The sequence below is a fragment of the Saccopteryx leptura genome, chromosome 13 (genome assembly GCF_036850995.1).
Source record: "Saccopteryx leptura isolate mSacLep1 chromosome 13, mSacLep1_pri_phased_curated, whole genome shotgun sequence".
Lineage (NCBI taxonomy): Eukaryota > Metazoa > Chordata > Mammalia > Chiroptera > Emballonuridae > Saccopteryx > Saccopteryx leptura.
The window spans coordinates 27,702,554-27,723,574 of NC_089515.1; the positions used below are offsets into that span (position 1 = coordinate 27,702,554).

Genomic DNA, 21,021 nt, shown 5'->3' on the forward strand with positions numbered 1-21,021 from the left:
AAACATGAATTTCACATGTGATCCTTAGATGGCAAGATATGAGAGCATGAGATACACATCTTAGCCACTAAAGCTACTACTTACCTTAACGACAAGGCTCTAGAAACTAGTGTTCAAAAGAAGATGAAAGCCCTGGCCGGTTGGCTCAGTGGTAGAGTGTCGGCCTGGCGTGCAGGAGTCCCGGGTTCGATTCCCGGCCAGGGCACACAGGAGAAGCGCCTATCTGCTTCTCTACCCCTCCCCCTCTCCTTCCCCACTCCTCCCCCTCTCCTTCCTCTCTGTTTCTCTCTTCCCCTCCCGCAGCCAAGGCTCCATTGGAGCAAATTTGGCCTGGGCACTGAGGATGGCTCTATGGCCTCTGCCTCAGGCACTAGAATGGCTCTGGTTGCAACAGAGCAACGCCCCAGATGGGCAGAGCATCGCCTCCTGGTGAGCATGCTGGGTGGATCCCAGTCAGGTGCATGCGGGAGTCTGTCTGACTGCCTCCCCATTTCCAACTTCAGAAAAATAAAATAAATAAATAAATAAAAAAAGAAGATGAAAAGCTAAAATTTGTTTCACTCCACTATAATCAAGCTTTGCTAATCACAAATCCCTTGGGTAGATGAAATTGAACTTTATTCCATTCCAAAAGAGTACATTTCAGCTAGATGGCTATGAATAGAGATATGATAAACAGGGCAGAAGTGGTGATGGGGCTTACCCATGTGCCCAGGTAGAGGCTTGGATTGGTATATCTAACGGCGGGGACTGTGGCTAGTCCAGAGTCTTCTGTGAGGACAAGGGCCAGCTCTATGGCTGCTAGAATAAGAAGAAGCCCAACAAGCACCTGAGAAGAAAAAAAAGACCACTGTTAGGAGGAGATCATTCTTTACAATAAAAACAGTTCCAGTAAATATGCAGTGATTCAGATAACACACTCAATAAATATTTCTGGCATGAATGACACATGGAGTTCAAGCAATGAAATAAAGTTCAAAGTATGCTTTAAGCGTTTTTGAGGAATGTTGAGTATGATGGTTTAAAAATAAGTCCTCACATTCTTTGATCCTCCCTTCAAGAAAGCACCCCTTACTTTGAGTGTGAGCTGAACTTAGTGACTTGCTTCTAATGAGTAGAACGTGGTGGAAGTGACAGTGTGTGACTTCCAAGTCTAGGTTACAGAATACAATGTGGCTTCCTCCTTGTTCTCTCTCTTAGATCACTCACAGCAGGGAAAGCTACCAGCCTCATCACAAAGTCACTCAAGTAGCTCTATGGAGAGCTGCACTTGGTAAGGAATGAGACTTCTTGCCAACAGCCAGGTGAATGAGTTGTCTTAGAATCAGTTCCTCTAACCACAATCAAAAACTTCAGATGACCTTAGTCCCAGGTGACTATATCAGCTTCATGAGCGATCCTGAAGCAGAACCCAGATAAGCTGCTGCCAAATTCCTGACTCAGGGAAATGGAGAGATAAAAACTGTTTTTAAACTGCTAAGTTTTGGTGTAATTGGTAACCCAGCAACTGATAAGTAAGACAATAGATTTAGAAAGATCCCCACCCCAGTTGGAATGGCGCTATTACCTTTCTTTGGTTGGTAGTCCCAGGCTTTTCCCCCATATAACCTTTGAAGTTAATATTGCAAATGATTGCAACTCTGTCATCCTAAGACAGTGGTTCTCAAAGTGTGCACCAGGGTGCACTGGTGTGCCCTAGGACAACCTTTTTTGGGCCACGGACCAGTTTAATGTCAGAAAATATTTTCACGGACCGGCCTTTAGGGTGGGGTGGATAAATGTATCACATTACCGAGACAAGTGTCAAGAGTGAGTCTTAGATGGATGTAACAGAGGGAATCTGGTCATTTTAAAAAAATAAAACATCGTTCAGACTTAAATATAAATAAAACAGAAATAATGTAAGTTATTTATTCTTTCTCTGCGGACCGGAACCAAATGGCCCACGGACTGGTACCGGTCTGCGGCCTGGGGGTTGGGGACCACTGCCCTAGAAGATTTCCAGGTGCACCCTATGGTATTCCAGAGAAATATGTGCCTGTTGGGGACCAAAAAACCAACAGGGTTTTTGGAGTTTAGATTTTTTGGTGACAGAGGTGTGAGGAATTGGCTGTAAGCTGACAGTCTGCCCAACCCCCCACCTCACTTGCCTGATTAGGTTGCAAAAGACTGTTAAGCTATGGTGCTGGATTGTTTACACTACCCCCCATGTTCCCCAGAAAGACTGGAGGCAAGTTTCTTCTATCCTTTGTTTGGTGTAAAGTTAAGATGACATGTATGGTGGGGGTTTTCTGCACTTGGTAAAAATTCTTGGATTGCCTTGGAAACATGATCAAAAATCTCATTGATTTGCTAATGGCCCACTTTTCCCTATAAATAAAGCAAGATGTGGTTTTTGGGCATGCTTTGTTCTTGCTAGCAGCAATTACAGGGCTCTCCTGACCTTGTATTTTCTTAATTCCACATATTTTCTTAATTCTGCACCGTTACCACTTGGGACCTGGAATTACTAGCTGCACTGGTTTGTGGCATGTGCACAGATATAAAAATAAATACAGTTACTCTATTATACCATTTCATTACAGAAATACCGCTCTTTTTGTTAATACATCATTATTATATTTATTATTAACACATCATTATATTATTTTTAGATAAATACACCCAAATAAAATGGATAGATTTCTCAAAAAGAAGTGTGATATTGAAGAATCCAATTCTGCCACAGTTGCAGAGCTCCAGGGAAAAGCAACCTGGTCTCATCTCTCCAGGCAGAGGAGAACAGAAGCTCCATCTCCACACATGCTGCAGATGGCTTTTCCAGTCTACCTGAATCATTACCAGCTAGAAGCAGTGGTCATTGGGACTTGGACGTGAGCTGCAAAGTATAGAATTGTGACAACAATTCCAGGGCCATGTGGACTTTTCCTGGAGGTGGACTTGCCCTGGACTCCTGCTCCTAGTGACAGCTCCTAACAGACTGAACTGGGGTTGGGTTGCATTTTTCAGGGATTTGGCATGGTGTTGGGGCCAACTTGGACTTGGTGAACATGTTAAGGACACTACTCTTTTATGGATTCTTGCTGTATTGGCCAAGAGTTTGCTTAAAGGCTTTAATCACTGTAAAAAAAAAATAGAAGACTGGATAAAGAAGATGTGGCACAGATACACCATGGTATACTATTCAGCCATAAGAAATGATGACATTGGATCACTTACAACAAAATGGTGGGATCTTGATAACATTATACGGAGTGAAATAAGTAAATCAGAGAAAAACAAGAACTGCAGGATTCCATACATTGGTGGGACATAAAAGCGAGACTAAGAGACATGGACAAGAGAGTGGTGGTTATGGGGGGTTGGGGAGGGAAGGAGGAAGAGGGGAGGGGGGAGGGGAGGGGCACGAAGAAAACTAGATAGAAGGTGACGGAAGACAATCTGACTTTGGGTGATGGGTATGCAACAGAATTGAATGACAAGATAACCTGGACATGTTTTCTTTGAATATATGTACCCTGATTTATTGATGTCACCCTATTAAAATTAATAAAAATTAAAAAAAAAAAAAAGAATCCAATTCTGGAAGTGAGCAAAAGTTAAGTGTAAATAAAATAGGACTTGAAGGTTGATGGGAAGAATTTAATTTATAGCCTTTTCCACCACTTAACACTGAACAATACGATTGGATTAGAAACCCATTCATGAAGCTTCAAGTGATTTTGGTTTAACATTAATAGAAGAAGAAAAACTGGCAGCTATATCCACTGATCGTGGATTGATGATTAAACATCGGAATTGTCTCTTGAAGCCTTTTGGATTTCTATAAAAGAAGAATATGTGGCAATATCTAAAATAGCTTTGAACATTTTAGTACGATTTTCAACATCCTATTTATGTGAATTATGATTTTCTACCCTCAACACAATTAACAGTAAAAAGAGAAGAATTCTTCAATGTATTTACAAGGAAATGAGAGTTTGCCTTTCAAATATATGCCCAAACATTGAAGAAATTTCTAGGACACATCAGGTCCTAGATGTTTCATGTTTCTCATAAACACAAGAATGAAAAAACTTAACACATTCGCTCCGGGACCTGCCGAATTTACTAAGTCTTACTAAGAATGTATCTATATATCTAAAAATATAACTTTCTGTCGTTTTTTATTTTTAACCCCTCTTTTTTATGAATTCTAAAAAGTATAACTCAAAAATGTAACATAAAAATGTTTTATAATATCAGAATAAATTTAATTTTGTCATTTATTTCATTTAATTACCATAAAAGCACACTTGGGCTTTATGTTTTTTTCTTTAATATTTGACTTAATTATTATAACATATTTCTCAGAAACTTGTATATAGTGCGCCTACAATTATTTGTAGGATTTTAAATGCGTCCTGAGTTCAAAAAGTTTGAGAACCACTGTCCTAAGAGGACTCCAAGGCAATCAATATTTGTCCTATGAGCACGACACATGTTCTAAAGGACCTCCCTCCCCACCTATCAGGATGGAAAATTACTACATCTGCTAAGGATGCCCACCAGTATTTTAACCCTAAAAATGAAGATCTTTAATACTATCTTGCCTACCCTTTCTACTCCTGTTCATTTATTTCTACTCATTCCTGTGTCTCATTCATCCAGAATGACTCAGGCAAAGATACCTGGCCCTTTGTAATGAAAATCAACCAAGGAGGGAGATGAATTATTTTTAACTCGAGGACTAGTGTTATTACTTAACAAGGCTAGAGTCAAATACACTTTAAGAAGGGAAATGTGTGTTTTTCAAGTATATAAGACGCTATACAGTATCGTGCTTTCCTCATATGAGACTGTGAATTTATTTTATTTTTTGGTTTTCTTAGAAAAAAATTATTGCTTTTGAAGTAGAAAGCTACATTTGAGTTTAGGTAAATTAGGAAATGAAATAGAGCATGCTGGAGCCAAGGCACCCACCCTTGAGAGTGACTGGAGAATACTAACCAGCCCAGCATCCCCAGGCCAAGGGAAGGGAGGGCAGATGTTCTATCCAGTGAGCTACTGACCAGGGCACAATTTTTTTTTTTTTTGTATTTTTCTGAAGCTGGAAACGGGGAGAGACAGTCAGACAGACTCCCGCATGCGCCCGACCGGGATCCACCCGGCACGCCCACCAGGGGCGACGCTCTGCCCACCAGGGGGCGATGCTCTGCCCCTCCGGGCGTCGTTCTGCTGCGACCAGAGCCACTCTAGCGCCTGGGGCAGAGGCCAAGGAGCCATCCCCAGCGCCTGGGCCATCTTTGCTCCAATGGAGCTTCCGCTGCGGGAGGGGAAGAGAGAGACAGAGAGGAAGGGGGGCTTGGAGAAGCAAATGGGCGCTTCTTCTATGTGCCCTGGCCGGGAATCGAACCTGGGTTCCCCGCACACCAGGCCAACGCTCTACCGCTGAGCCAACCAGCCAGGGCCTAGGGCACAATTTTTATAGGTAGTGTAAATTTCTCTCCATCGAGAGAACAACTTTTTAGACAGCGGACGTCCTTTTCATACACGTCCTCGTCAGGGACGCCCGTGTATGAAACTTGTACAAGCTGATTGGGAACACACGAAGCAATTCATATCCAAAAGGACTAATTTACGTTATAAAGAACTCCTACAAAGCAAGTTTCAAAAACCAACAAACCAACAACTGATGCGAAAAGTAGGATATAAATGGATAATTTAAAGGAAAAAAAAATCACAAGACTTTTAAACATATGAAAAGATGTTTAACCTTACTAATAATAAAAGAGTGCCATTTCAAGTGATGACATACCATTTTTCACTTAACTGATTAGCAAATATCAAGAAGTTTGATAATAAAAAGTTGTTTAGACAGAGGAAAAACCTTTATGGAGAGAAATTTACACTACCTATAAAAATTGTGCCCTAGTCAGTAGCTCACTAGATAGAACATCTGCCCGGCTTATGGACATCCTGGATTCAATTCCCAGTCAGAGTACATAAGTAAAGTGACCATCTGTTTCTCTTCCTCTCCCTCTCTCTCTCTCTCTCTCTCCATCTTCCCCTCTCACAGCCAGTGGCTGGATTGGTTCGAGAGTGGGCCCCAGGCATTGAAGATGGCTTTGTTGGTCCAAGCACATCAGCCTCAAGTGCTAAAAATAGCTCAGTTGATTTGAGCATTGACCCTCAGCTGATTTGAGCATTGCTGGGTAGATCCCATTTGGGGAACAGGTGGGAGTCTGTCTACCTCCTCTCCTCTCCATTAAAAAGATAAAATGTGAGTCCACATACCCTTAACCCAGTAATTTCATTTCTAAGTGTTTATCCTACAGACACACTCACATGTACAAAGCTATTTATTGCTGCATTGCTTATGAAGGTTAGAAACCACCTAAATTTCTATCATTAGGGCACCTAAATTATGGTACATCTAAATAACATCTCAAGTAGCCAATAAAAAAAGAAGCAAATCTTTATGTGCCACATGAAAAAATCTTTAAGTCACAGAGGAGTACATATGTGACATTAACATTTGTGTGAGAAAATATATGTAGGCAGTTATTTGTATATACATGAGTTATCTCTGAAACTAGTATTGATGGTTGCCAACTCAAAAAGTGATTAGAGTATCATGTACTCTTTTGAACCTTTTAAGTTTTGTAACCCTCCGTAAATTATTTATTAAAAAGATAAAAAGTAAAATACGCTAACCCCCGTTTTTTTTTAAAAAAATGAGCAAGTGATGTGAATAGACAGTTAACAAATTTAAAAAAATAATCTTAGCAAATTTTAAAAAATCAGTTGCATTAGTACATGTAGAAATGCAAAGTAAACAAACAGGATGCCATTTTGCATATAAAATTGAAGAAAAATATATTACACAATGATAAGAAGGGTGCCGAAAAATGCATGTTGACACACTTTTGGTGAGACTAGAAATTTTCAAAAATCTTCCTAGATTATAAAATTTTTCCATTGTGTTTCAAAGGCTTCAAACTGCTCATATACTGGCCTGACCTGTGGTGGCGCAGTGGATAAAGCATCAACCTGGAAATGCTGAGGTCGCTGGTTCAAAACCCTGGGCTTGCCTGGTCAAGGCACATATGGGAGTTGATACTTCCAGCTCCTCTCTCTCTCTCTCTCTCTCTCTCTCTCTCTCTCTCTCTCTCTCCTCTCTAAAATGAATAAATAAAATAAAAATTAAAAAAAACAAACTGTTCATATACTTTGATATAGTAATTCTACTTCTAGGAATCTATTCTGAGAAAATAATCTGATTGCAGGCAAATATTTATGTACAAGAATATTAGCTGGAGTCTCATTTTTAATAGTGAAGACCCTAAAATAACCCAGAAAACAGTAGTAGAGAGGTTTGTTGAGAGGAGTTGATGCTGCAAGAGTGGTTAAAATAAATTATGGTGTACTCTCTGATGAACAATTTTAGTCATCAAAACTATGTTTAAGAATAAAGTTAACATGGGGAAATGCTTTTTATATCATCTGAAGTGAAAAAAGCAGACTACAAAATTGCATATAAAGCCTGACCAGGCGGTGGCTTAGTGTATAGAGCATTGGACTGGGATGCAGAGGACCCAGGTTCGAGACCCCGAGGTCGCCAGCTTGAGCGCGGGCTCATATGGTTTGAGCAAGGCTCACCAGCTTGGACCCAAGGTCGCTGGCTTGAGCAAGGGGTCACTCAATCTGCTGTAGTCCCACGGTCAAGGCACATATGAGAAAGCAATCAATGAACAACTAAGGTGTCGCAATGAAAAACTAATGATTGATGCTTCTCATCTCTCTCCATTCCTGTCTGTCTGTCCTTGTCTATCTCTCTCTCTGACTCTCCCTCTGTCTCTGTAAAAAAAAAAAAAAGCATATACAATGAGTTCAATTATATTTTAAAAACATGAATGAAAAAGACAGTAATTTCCTGTCCAAGATGCCATGCTTAGTACTTTTATCTCCCATTTTTCCCAAACCAATTGAAATAACAGCAAAGTATCCAAGAAATACATCTATAATGGCACTGAGAATATGAATAAAGAAGGGTGAGCACAGTAGACCAGGTAAATTTTAGCAAAAAATTTTAGTAAGAAAAGCAAACATGTCAACAGTGACAGGTAAAAGCAGAGAAAACCATGACCCAAAACACACACAAGAAGAGGCAAGAATGAAGGGGGGGTTGTGATCAACATCACCGGTTGCTGCTGCTTGTATATTCTGTTGGTCCCACCAGATTCACTCACCTCTCTCGTTCCCCCAAGCCGGGAGTGGTAAGTTTGCTTGAGCCCAGGTCCCTCTGTAAATACAACCTCCTCCCTTTAGTTTTGCCTCAGCCATCTGTTTCTGTTGGGACCCTCCCTGACTGCTTGAGTTGCCTCTTCAAAGCCATTCTCCTCTTCCCACCAAAACCTGCCTTTTGTGAAATATCTACTGTACTCAGCTCAGCCATATGTTTGCATGGAAGCTGGACTTATGTCCAACACCATGAGGTAACTTAAAATCAGCCAAGCTGATCCCATTCCCCTGGCCTGTGACTGCTTTAGCCATGCGTATATGACACAATTCTGGCGAAAGAGAAGTGGGGGACAGCTTGTGGGAACCAGCTTGTGGAGACTTTTTGGACATGTTTTCTTCACCATTCAAAGTGATACATAAATTCAGAAGATAAGGAATGCTTTATAACTCCACAATAAAAAGTCAATAACACAATTTACAAATGGGTAAAGGGCCTAGCTTGTGGTGGCGCAGTGGCTAGATTGCTGACCTGGAACGCTGAGGTCACAGGTTCAAAACCCTGGACTTGCCTGGTCAAAGCACATATGACAAGCAACCAATGAACAGCTAGAGTGAGGCAACTACTTCTAGTCCCACCTCTCTGTAAAATCAATAAATAAAATCTTTTTTGAAAATGGGCAATAAGTTTATTCAGATAATACATTTTTCCAAAGAAGGTATACAAATGGCCAAAAGCATAAGAAAAAAGTGCTCAATATTATTAGTCATTAGGGAAATGCAAATCAAAAACCACAACAATGAGACATCACTTCACACTTAGGATGGCGACAATCAAGAAGAAGGGCAAGCCATGGCCAGATAGCTACGTTGGTTAGAGCATCATCCTGATATGCAGAGGTTGCCGGTTCGATCTCTGGTCAGGCACCTACAGGAGTAGATCAATGTTTCTGCCTGTCTCTATCTCTCTTTCCTCTCTCTCTAAAATCAATAAATAAAAATTAAAATAAAAGATGGACAGTAACAAGTATTGATGAGGATGAGTACAGTAGTTCCCCCTTATCCTCAGGGGAATATGTTGCAAGGCCTTCAGTGGATGCCCCAAACGGAAGATCGTACTGAACACTATAGAACCTATGTTTTTTTCATGTATGTGCATACACTTCATGGCTTCACTCTGGCAGATCTGAACTGCCAGCATCACTACTCTTGCACGTTGAGGCCATTATTACATGAAATAAGGGCTACTTACTCAAGCGCCCCAATACGGAGGCACTCAGTCTGATAACCTGGATGGCTACTAAGTGACTAACAGATGGGTAGCGTATACAGCATGGAGACAAAGGGAGGGTTCCTATCCCAGACAGAATGGAGCTGGATGGTGAGAGATTTCATCCCACTACTCAGAGCAGCACACAATATAAAACTTATGAATTGTTTATTTCTGCAATTTTCCGTTTAATATTTCCAGGTAGTGGTTGACCTCAGGTAACTGAAACCATGGAAAGCAAAGAACGAGGTGGTGGGGGGGGGGGGAGACTAGAGAGACTGTTGTGTTAGAAACTCATACATTGCTGGCAGGAATATAAAAGTGGGCAACCACTCTGGAGAACAGTCGGTCAGTTCTTCACAATATGGGGTTTCTCATAGTTACCAAGTAAATCAGCAATTCTACTCCTATTTATATATCCAAGAAAATTGAAAACCTGTGTCCACCCAAAAACTTGTGTACAGATGTTCCTAACATCATTATTCAAAATAGACGAGAAACAGAAACAACCAAAATGTCCATCAACCGATGGCTAGATAAACAAAATGTGGTATACTGTACCCCTACAATGGAATATTTTTCAGCCATAAAAAGGAATGAAATATATTAATACAAGCTGCAACTTGGATGAAACTTGAAAACATAATGCTAAATAAAAGAAGCCAGACACAAAAGGCCACATATTGTATGATTGCATTTATATATGAACTACCTAGACTAGGCATATAGGAAGACCAAAAGCAGACTTGTGGTTGCCAGGGGCTAGGGGAAAGAGGGAATGAGAAGTAACTGGTTTACCGGTACCAGATTCCCATTAAAGGTAATGAGAAAGTCCTGGAACTAGATAGTGGTGATGACTATACACCACTATGAATGTATTTAATGCCACTGAATTGTACACTTTAAAATGGTTAAACATTTTATCTTATGTATATTCTACTGCAATAAAAAACTTTAAAAAATGAAGTCCTGATTCATGTTACAATATGTATAAACCTTGAAAAAACATGTTAAGTGAAATAAGTCAGACAATAAAGGTTACATATTGCTTAATTCCAAGTATATGCAATGTTCTGTCTAGGCAAACTCATAGACCCAGAAAGATTTATAGTCACCAGGGACTGGAGGAGACGGGGCCGGGAAGAGGGTGTTTCTGCTTAATAGGTATAGGGTTTCATTCTGGAGTGATGCAAATGTTCTGTAATTAGACAGCGGTGATGGTGAGTTTGCTAAAAACCGCTGAATTATATACGCCTTTAAACAGGTGACTTTTATGGCATGTGGATTATATCACAATAAAGCTTATTTTTTTAAGTGATAAGGACACGTGGCCTCTTTATCAGCCTCTGGACACTGGCACAAGAACGTGGTGCCCAGAGCTGCTGCCCCATCCTGCAGTCATGCACTGGCCCTGTAATCCACTCGATATGTGGAGATTATCAGAAGGATGAAAATAATCAGCTGCCTGTTGATGTTGTTGAGCTGCTCCATTAACAAACCCTGGAGTTGCACCAGCTCTGAACTGCTTCTCATATAAAGTAATAAATTATTTATTGTTTAAACCAACAAGTATGACTTGCAGACGAGAGAGTCTTAACAGCTATAAATCTATTCTCTGTAGTCAGGCTTGGCGGTGAGTAAGAATGGGAAACAGGACAGAAATCAGAGTCTTACTTGAAGTTCTGTGTACAGACCTGGTACAGCTCCGCCAGTCACTTCCTTCCCCTGGTCCCCAGCCTTCACTGCAGATCCACTGACAACTGTACGTACCGCCACCACCCCAAACAGTCTAAAGCGGAAGTGCTCTCTAAAGAAACTGAACCTTGTCCCTGAAAAAAGCCCAGTGGGTAGTGTGGGTATTGTTGACCCAGAGTAACCTGGTCCCAGTAAATTCATGTGGCGCGCAGTAGGGGTGGAGAGGTACAGCTCAGGATCCTGTTCTCGGGGGAAGCCCGTAAGTCCAGACAGTCACCCAGGACGTCCAGACAGTCACCCAGGACGCAGAGCTCATGGGCCGTCCTCCCATCGAGAAGAGGCCAGAGGGGAAAGCCGACTTATGTAATGGCAGAGGGACCATTTATTCCCACCTACGTTCATTAACATATAAACATATTTTTAAAAACAGAACACTAATAACCACCAGAAAGTTGAGAAAAACAGTACTATCAAAGAAGATAATCAATATAATTAATCAGAACAATTGATTCTGGGATGAAACAAACAAATTATTAACTGAAAGAAAAAAATTTAATTATTTTAAAATTAATGTTCTATGAGAGATTTGAGAAGACATTGCACCCATTAATAGGTTGCTGGGTGTTTTTTTTAAAGAGGTATATTCAAAAATTAAGAAGAATTCTTAGAGGTCTAACCAGTGACTGCTAAAATAAAAGCTCTTTAGCATGACAGGAAGAAAAAATTTGAGAAATCTCTCAGAACTTGGGGGAAAAGAGAAAAAGAAATTTAAAAAAGAGAGAAGTTGAGCCTGACCAGGCGGTGGCACAGCGGATAGAGCATCGGACTGGGATGCGGAGGACCCAGGTTCGAGACCCCGAGGTCGCCAGCTTGAGCGCGGGCTCATCTGGTTTGAGCAAAGCTCACCAGCTTGAGCCCAAGGTCACTGGCTTGAGCAAGGGGTCACTTGGTCTGCTGTAGCCCCATGGTCAAGGCACATATTAAAAAGCAATCAATGAACAATTAAGGTGTCGCAACGAGAAACTGATGATTGATGCTTCTCATCTCTCTCCGTTCCTGTCTGTCTGTCCCTATCTATCCCTCTCTCTGTCTCTGTAAAAAAAAAAAGAGAGAGAGAAGTTAAAGAAGAAGGTTCAATTCAGAGTCCAACACCCTTCTAAAAGAAGTTCTGGAGAAAGAGAGTTTCCAAATTGGAAGGAAAAAAATAAGAGGAATAATATATGAAAATTTCTCAGAGATAAGAAAGACATGAGTTCTTAGGTTGAGACCGTAGAACCCTTTGAATGAAAAAAGACCCACATAAACAGACTCTCATTAAATTTCAGGACATCAAGAATAAAGAGAATAAAAGCTTCTAGAGAGGATAACAAGGAATGAAAAAACTAATTTAGTAGCTCAGGATTCTGGGGCATATATATAAGATATAGTGACATCTTCAGAGTTAAAACATTTTTTTTTTGTTTTTTAATTTAACATTCCATATTCAGATGAACATTTCCAGAAAGCAAGGGTTTAGAGACTATTTATTGTTGTGCTTTCTGACATTAAAATTTGTCGATGTTCTCCAGATCCAAGAAATTTGGGGGCACTAATTCTCTCATCTTTCACAAAGAGGCATCAAGACGTAGAGTCTAAAGTCGATGGCAGGTTATTTTTAGCTATAAAGTAACCAACAGAAGAACTGGAAATAGTCATATAGAATAGAAAGATGGAGAGAAAGAGGAGGAGAGGAGAAGGAAGCTGTGAGTTGTGTCAATAAAAGCAGGAATAGATTTTTTCTTTAATTGATAGATCAAGAAATACAAGATAAATACATTATTTGCAGATATGGAGGTAGTCATCACAATAATTTTTAATGGAAGCCTGGAAAATGGGACTGGGAAGGTGTAGGATGAGAGACTTTTCTTTTCTTTTCTTTTTTTTAATGTTTATTGAATTGATTTTAGAGAGAGAAAGAGGAAGGGAGAGAGACAGAAACATTGATCTGCTCCTGTATGTGCCCTGACCGAGGATTGAACTATCAACCTCTGTGCTTTGGGATGATGCTCTAAACAGCTGAGCTAGCTGGCCAAGGCAGACATTTTTACTTTTCTAAGAGAGTGGAAGAAAACATACCAAAATGTCAACAAGAATATATCAAAGTGATACAATTATCAATAGATTAAATTTTCTTTCTATTTCCCAAACTTTCTACAATAGCCAAGCATTATTTTAAAAATCAGAATCACACACACACACTGCTTATTTAGGATTAGGGAAATCTTGTGTTTGTTTAATGATTACCAGGTCATTAACAGTCTTTGCCCTTGATCTCTGATTTATTGGAAGAACTTCAAGCGCACATGGAGTTTGCTAAACTCAACTTCCTAAGGAGATATAATTACATTGGGATCTAAAAAAGAAAGGAGAATGGTTTGGCCGTGTTTAACCTCTCTCCATCTCTTCACAGCCCTCTTTTTCCCAGTATGTATGTATGTATTTATTTATTTCTCTATTTTATTGATTGATTTTAGAAAGGGAAGGAGAGAGAGAGAGAGAGAGAGAGAGAGAGGAACATCGGTCTGTTCTTTTCCGTGCCCTGACCACATACAGAGGTTGGATCGAACTCCAACCAACCGAGACATCCAGCCAGGGCTTTCTAGTACTTTTTTGACAAGGTACTCTGGTTGAATGTTTTACCTATTACAGAGAGAGTCAACTTCCATCACTTCCTGGCAGACAAATGTCTAACTTAAGTTTTAATATTTTCAGGAACCATATACCCTAACAGTCTTCTAGTCTATTATCAAACAGCTATTATTATTAGAAAGTTCTTTTGTATATCCAACCCACTTCCCTGGAACAGCCCCCATCCATTTACTTTGATCTTGCTCTCTGAAATTTATCAGAACAAGCTAGGCGAACTTCTAGATTATACTTCTGCAAATACTTGAAGGTGATTCCCACATCTCACTGGCTCAACACCGAGCTCATTTTTGTTGCACACTTTTCTCTCACCTCTGCACTTCCACAACCTCCAGAACCAGATTCCTCTTCTGTTCCCCTAGGACTTCGAGCTCATTCAGACATTTATTCACTCATTTTGTAATTCAGTCCATTCAGTCACCTACTGTGCACCTTGAAACAAGTCACTGCAGTGTCGCTGGCCAGCATGGGCGAACAATGGACTTAGTTCAGATGAGGTAAACACTGCGTTAGTGACTAACCGAGAGCAGCAGTAACAATGATTCAGGAGAGTGAGAGAGGAACAAACAGCCCAAAGGCAGGTAAGTAGAGAAAGCAGACAAATAAAAAAACAAAAATCAAATTGAGGCGTGAGTTTAGAAGAAGGTTCTCGTGAAAGGAGTGAAGTTTTACTTTGTGAGGACTTATACTTCTGATTTTTTCAGAGACTAGTTGTGTTTTGAAAAATTTAAGAGAAAGCTAATCTGTGTCTGTCACTCTCAAGGACAAAAAAGTAAAATATAAATTATAAATGGAGCTCCTGAGACTATGAGCAAGGGTGAGTGGTGGCTAATTCTCTATAAAAAGAAAAAACAAATACATTGCCTTTCTTTTTCTCCATAGAGATTTGTGTTTATAAAAGTTCAACAAAATGTGACATTCATATGATGGGCTATTATTCAGCCATAGAAAGGAATGGAGTACTGGTAAATGCTATCACATAGTTAACCTTGAAAGCCCTATGCTAAGTGAAAGAAGCCAATCATAAAAGACCACATATGATTCCATTCATATGAAAAGTCTAGAATAGGGAAACTGGAGTGACAAAAAGTAGATTAGCAGTTACCTAGAGCTAAGGGTTTACAAGGAGATAGGGGAATTCTTTTTGAGGGAATGAAAATGATCTAAAATTGCGGTGATGGTTGCATCTGTGAATATACTTAAAAAAAAAAAGAATTGTATTTAAATAGGAGAATTGTATGGTACTATGAATTATATCTCAAAAAAGCCGTTTTCTAAAAGTGAATTAACAGCCTGACCAGGCAGTGGCGCAGTGGATAGAGCATTGACCTGGGATGCTGAGGACCCAGGTTTGAAACTGGCTTGAGCGTGGGATTATAGACATGATCCCACGGTCGCTGGCTTGAGCAAGAGGTCACTAGCTTGGCTGGAGCCGGCTCCCGCCCCAACAAGGCACATATGAGAAGCAATCAAAGAACAACTAAAAGTGCCACAACTACAAATTGATGCTTCTCATCTCTCTCTCCTTTCCTGTCTGTCTCTGTCTCTCCTAGGCTAAAAAAAAAAGGTGATTTAACAGCTATGATTAGGATGGGAAACTGATTTACTCATTTTTACCTATTACCCAGGCTTTCCTTGGTCGCTTCAGAAAGTGGCAGAATCCCCCCAATTTGACTGACTCTATAGAGCAAGAGCGAAGTGGACCTTTTGAACACTTGACAATCCAATATGGAGTCACTCTCGGCCATGATAATTATGTCAAGTGCTATGTCAAGACTGAGGCAATAAAGTATAACAGAACACCCTTAGGAGGGGCCCAGAATGCCCCAAGCCACAAGTCTGGACACTTGAATAAGAACTTCAACTGGACACCGACAGGAGTGAGACCTCCACCTTGGTGGGCTATGAGAACTTAGAGCTCTGGCCACCAACGCTTGAGCTTAGCTGCGCCAAGGGTTGCACGTGGAGCCCTGCCAGACTCCCACTCCATCAGACCTGGACTGCCACTTCCAGGGGTTTGAGACCCAGTCCCCCTCTCTACTTCGGGACACCCCCAGTGACTGACACTTCCCATGAGACTCACCCTGCTGGCTCCTATCCTGTAAGCTCACCCTCTCTGTGTGTAACCTGCATGTGACTCTATCGGCTTATTTGGGAGGTTTCCCCTAATAAAGCTGGTGTCATGAAAAGACACAAACATGTGTGAGTGACTGAAAGACACAAACATGTGTGAGTGACTCCTTTCAGGTGTGCTCCCATGCTCACCATGCTGACTCGTTTCCAAGGGTACTGAGGTATATTGTTCAATGTTCAGTCTAAAACACTCTTGCCTCAAGCCCTATTTCTATAGTGCATTTACTACCAGCATTCGACAAATGTCTTAACGAGTGCTTGGTCCTGTGCTGAGAACTCTGGTCAGCAGGGCAGGCAGGGACCCTGCCCCAGGGTCTCAGAGCCCTACAAAATCCCTGACAGCCCCACCTCTGAGTGTCAATGCGAATCCCAGTTCCGTTGGCCAAGTTCCTTTCTTTTTTCCTGTTAGAGGGCAGATAACCTCATATTGTTGGTGTGTCTGCTCACAGATCTCCGAGTCTAATTCACCTTTCTAAAGCCCTGTTTAAAGATCAAGACAGCCTGACCAGTGGTGATGCAGTGGATAAAGCATCAACCAGGAATGCTGAGGTTGCTGGTTCAAAACCCTGGGCTTGCCTGGTCAAGGCACATATAGGAGTTGATACTTCCAGCTCCTCCCCTCTTCTCTCTCTCTCTCTCTCCCCCCCCCTCTCTAAAATGAATAAATAAAATCTTTAAAAAAATTTTTTTAAATAAAGATCAGGACGGATAGGGAACAACCTAGTGAGAGGGCAGGTGGATCTTCTGAGATAGCAACCTCAGCTGAGGGTCTTTCGTTTCCCACATGACACTCTGCTTTAATCAGTGCAGCTGGCTGAGGGGGCTCCTCCCCTCACTCCTCCTGGGCTCTCACTTGCAGGCCCTGCCCTGTCCTTGACATTATTTCCCTGCTCAGGCATGTCACTGGGAGCACTCACCCTTTCTCCCTCTACTGTGAGTGATCATAGACTTATGGAAGATTGTGGGAGAATGAGAGCCCTATTTCAGGTCCAATTTGGGGGTGATGATGATGATGGTCAGATCACCCACTTGGTGCAGAGGACACATTATATAATTTATTTTCACCTCATGGTACATGCCAACTGAATTACAGTCTCCTGATGTATTAGAACAGCTTAAAGATAGGCAATCCAGTGTTTGCTTCTCAAATACTGAAAAGATAAGAACTACATGTTTGACTCATTGAGTACCCATTACTGGTGTTTAGAGTATCCACTATCCAGAATATTTCTGAGCCACTATTTTTTTTGCAAAAATTAAAGTCACCTTGGCGCAGTGGATAAAGCATCGACCTGGAAATGCTGAAGTCGCTGGTTTGAAACCCTGGGCTTGCCTGGTCAAGGCACATATGGGAGTTGATGCTTCCTGCTCCTCCTCCCTTCTCTCTCTCTGTCTCTCCTCTCTCTCTCTCTCTCTCTGTCTCTCCCTCTCCTCTCTAAAATGAATAAATAAATAAAAAAAATTAAAGTCACCTTAACTAAGAAATCTGGCAAGGGACCAGTGAGGCACGGGGCAGGTAGAGAAAGGAATGGCTCAGAGCATGGCTCTACCTGAGACACCAGTACCTGGGAAAGCTGGTTAAAGACCAGGAAGAAGACTCCTTAACCACCAAGAAATGTCTCTGTGGTGCACCAAGGAAGCAATTTTAAAGAAGTGGGGTTCCCATACCTGCTTAGCAAGGTAGAGTTTGCTTATCGATGATCTCTTGGTCCTGGTTCTGTACACATGGAGAAGCTGCCAAGGGGCCAGGAGCCAAAGGAAGCCCAAGGGGACCCACACCAGAACAGTTTGTTCAAAGCAAAGGGGCAGGTCTGCTTCTGGGCTATCCAGCAAGGAGGAATTCTGGAGGACCAAAATGTAAAGATTGTTAAAGACCAGCCCTTACCCACACCCTCTACCCCTAACCCGTTTCCAAACAATGCTAACTCAGTTCTATACAGGGGGTTCTTGGGTTATGACAGTCTCAACATATGACGACGTTTCAAACTGACAACGCTCACTCCCATAAAAACTTTTAAAAATTGAGACGTGAGTGTTTTGGCTTACACCATTAGCGTCATACTTACGGACTACGTGGGCAGACTAGTTTGGTTGCGCACAGCGAAAGAATAAGTACAGAGTACAGTACAGTATACTCACGTCCTTTTACTTTTTCTGTGGCTTAGTTGTGTTTTTATGTTCTAGATTATGATTTTACAACTGTATTAGGATAGGTAAGTGACTTAGGCTAGGGTGTGTTTTGACTTACACAAAAATCTGGGTTATGTTACTGTCGTAGGCACGGAACTGTGTCATAACCTGAGGATCCCCTGTACCTACCTCCGGCCTGGCCCTTTGACTAACTGTATTTTTCTATTCGTCTCCATTGATATAAATATACTACTTAATGACATTTAGTGACTCGTTTGGCCAATGCAACCTTCCTTCCTGTGATTCTAAGTAAAATTTCCCCACCAGTTATTCTGACTAAACTTCACCACTGCATTTGCCAAGTTGTAGAAAGAAGAGGGACCATTCATTCCCCAATCCAAAGGAGAGAATGGTTCCCTGGAATATAAAAACTTCTTGTTCAGAGTTTTCAGCTCTGAATGAACTCACTGCCAGACATTCAAATGTGCAGGCAGGCAGAATGCTTGGTCATACTACGACATCTAGACTCCTGAGGGCTTCTTACAACAGAACCCGAGGCGGCCTTCAGCACAGAAGCAGCGATGACACTGTCAGATCGAAGGCTTATTCCCGGGAAGTTGTACGCTAGTCTTTGCATTCTGCAAAGCACTTTTGTGAGTTGAAGGTGGGAGGCACTAATTCTTATAGCTGAGTCATGTGAAGGTAGGTTTTTCTCTCCCAATAAATATTGTTAAATTATTTTGTATGATGGTTTGCACAGATTCTTTAGAGAAAAGGTTGAGGTGCCCTGACCAAGATGATCTGCCAGATAATTCTCAGAGAGAATTCTCAAAGGCTGGCCTATTGAGCCCTACCTTCCTAGGGCATACATCTCCTGGCCTTGAGGGCCCAGGTTCTTTGTAAGATTGAGAAGTGCTGCCCATGTGCTCTGCTATCTCGTTTCTGCTCTTCTTACCTCTCCGTACAGTTATCTCACTCTAGAACAGGGGTCAAGAACCTATGGCTCGCGAGCCAGATGTAGCTCTTTTGATGGCTGCATCTGGCTCTCAGACAAATCTTTAATAAAAAAATAATAATGTTAAAAATATAAAACGTTCTCATGTATTACAATCCATTCATTTCCTACCACTCAATTTCATGGTTGCGGGTTGCTGGAGCCAATCACAGATGTCCTCCGGAACAACACCAAATTTTTATTGGATAATGCGTAAGGTACACACGTCGTTGTATGGCTCTCATGGAATTACATTTTAAAATATGTGGCATTCATGGCTCTCTCAGCCAAAAATGTTCCCGACCCCTGTCCTAGAATTAAGAAGACTTACTAAAACTGTTCTAACAATCTAGGTTATTCTGATGCTGATGGTAGGAGTTTGTAGACCACACCTATATAAAATCACTAATTCTTATTCTCTATTCCACTAAACCATGTGGTTTTGTTGCTCACCCTGCTTTCTTGAAATTTTCTGTTCTAATGTTTCAAAAAATTGTCTCAGTGCCCATGATGCCCAGATTTGCACCCCTGGCCTCAACTTCCAGTCCATGTGGCTTATTGCCAGTTCCTTCAGAATAGTGCATTATTGTTCCAACATTAGCATATCTCAACAGGAATCAATCAAAGGCCTTCTCTCCTCTCTCCTACCCCACAGATTACAAAATTCCCACTCCCAACATTGATGAAATTGGAAGCCATTCTCTATTCCTCTTTAGAGAGGCAATTTTGTAGGTAGCTTGTTCAAGAAAGAGTCTGGGATACAATAAACACATGTTACAAAATAAATATATTACTTCTCCCAAAAAGAATATTCTCTAGAGATAGTAAGGTATTTTTATTAAAAAAATTTTCCCTGAGCTTTAGAACAACTGCATATCTAATTTTTCTGGTCCTTATTGGTGGCCACTCTAGGCTAATCTACTAGTTGTTTTGAGTTTGAGAGGAGGATAAGTGTATCTCACCCAAAAAGTAGAGTTGCAGAACTTCTCCAGCATGATTCCTGGTCTTCTGCAATGAAGACTGCTGTATGACTCTGTTGTTTCTTACTTACTCTTCCTCAGAGATCGTAGAAGGCGATGTGTCAGCTCCGATTCTGATGTTTCAACCGGAGGCAAGCCTCCTGACCTTTCATCCCAACAATTTAATCGTTAACCTAGCACAAAGTGATGTTTACGTGATCCCAGTGGATACAATACCACTGAGAAGACGCAGGACAAGTAGTCTGTCCCCGTTCACACAAGTACCAAAACCTCTATAGCTGTGTCAGTAGATGGGTGTGCACCCTAAATGTGCCCTTTTACTTCTGTTTTAGGCCGGAGAGTTCACTGAAATGTGAACTATCCTATTCTATGGATTTTTAGTCAAGAACATAGAACTTAATTATGGTTAAAAATAGTGTAAACTTTGAAAAAGTCAGGTTATAAAATAGCATATTCAATGTGAACTTAGGCATGTATAATTTATACATTTATGCAACAAAATGGTAACTTTAGCTGTAGGATTGTGGGTGATTTTTATTTTCCTTTTGCTTATCTGTATTTTCTGGGTTTTCCATAATTATCAAGTATTAGTCATATAATAATATTTTTAAAGCAACTTTTTGTATTGTGGTAAAAAAAATACACATGGCTTAAAATTTGCCATCCTAACCATTCCTAAGTGTGTTTAGTAGTGTTAAATATTTACATTGCTGGGCAACTAAATTCCAGAACGTTTTCATCTTGCAAAACTGAAACTCAATACCCATTAGACAACAACTCCTCCTTACCTTCTTCTGCCACTAAAGAAAGCGCTCTTTTAAAATAAATAAATAAATAAATAAATAAATAAATAAATAAATATGTGATGGAACGGAGGAGGGTACAGGGGGAGAATGGTGATGGCCAAAAACTTA

The 21,021-nt window shown here is 40.9% G+C and overlaps 1 protein-coding gene across 1 annotated transcript in view; it reads right to left on the minus strand.

Moving 5' to 3' along the window:
- The window catches only part of ABCC2 (ATP binding cassette subfamily C member 2), an 87,835-nt gene extending 67,608 nt beyond the window's left edge, over window positions 1-20,227 (minus strand). Inside the window, exons 1-3 of the mRNA XM_066355538.1 lie at window positions 20,090-20,227; window positions 17,672-17,845; window positions 704-829 (exon numbers count right to left, since the gene is read on the minus strand). Coding sequence (XP_066211635.1) covers window positions 704-829; window positions 17,672-17,845; window positions 20,090-20,122 — 333 coding nt within the window. The 5' untranslated portion in view covers window positions 20,123-20,227. The remainder of the gene's footprint in view (window positions 1-703; window positions 830-17,671; window positions 17,846-20,089) is intronic.
- Between the last annotated feature and the right edge of the window lie 794 nt (window positions 20,228-21,021).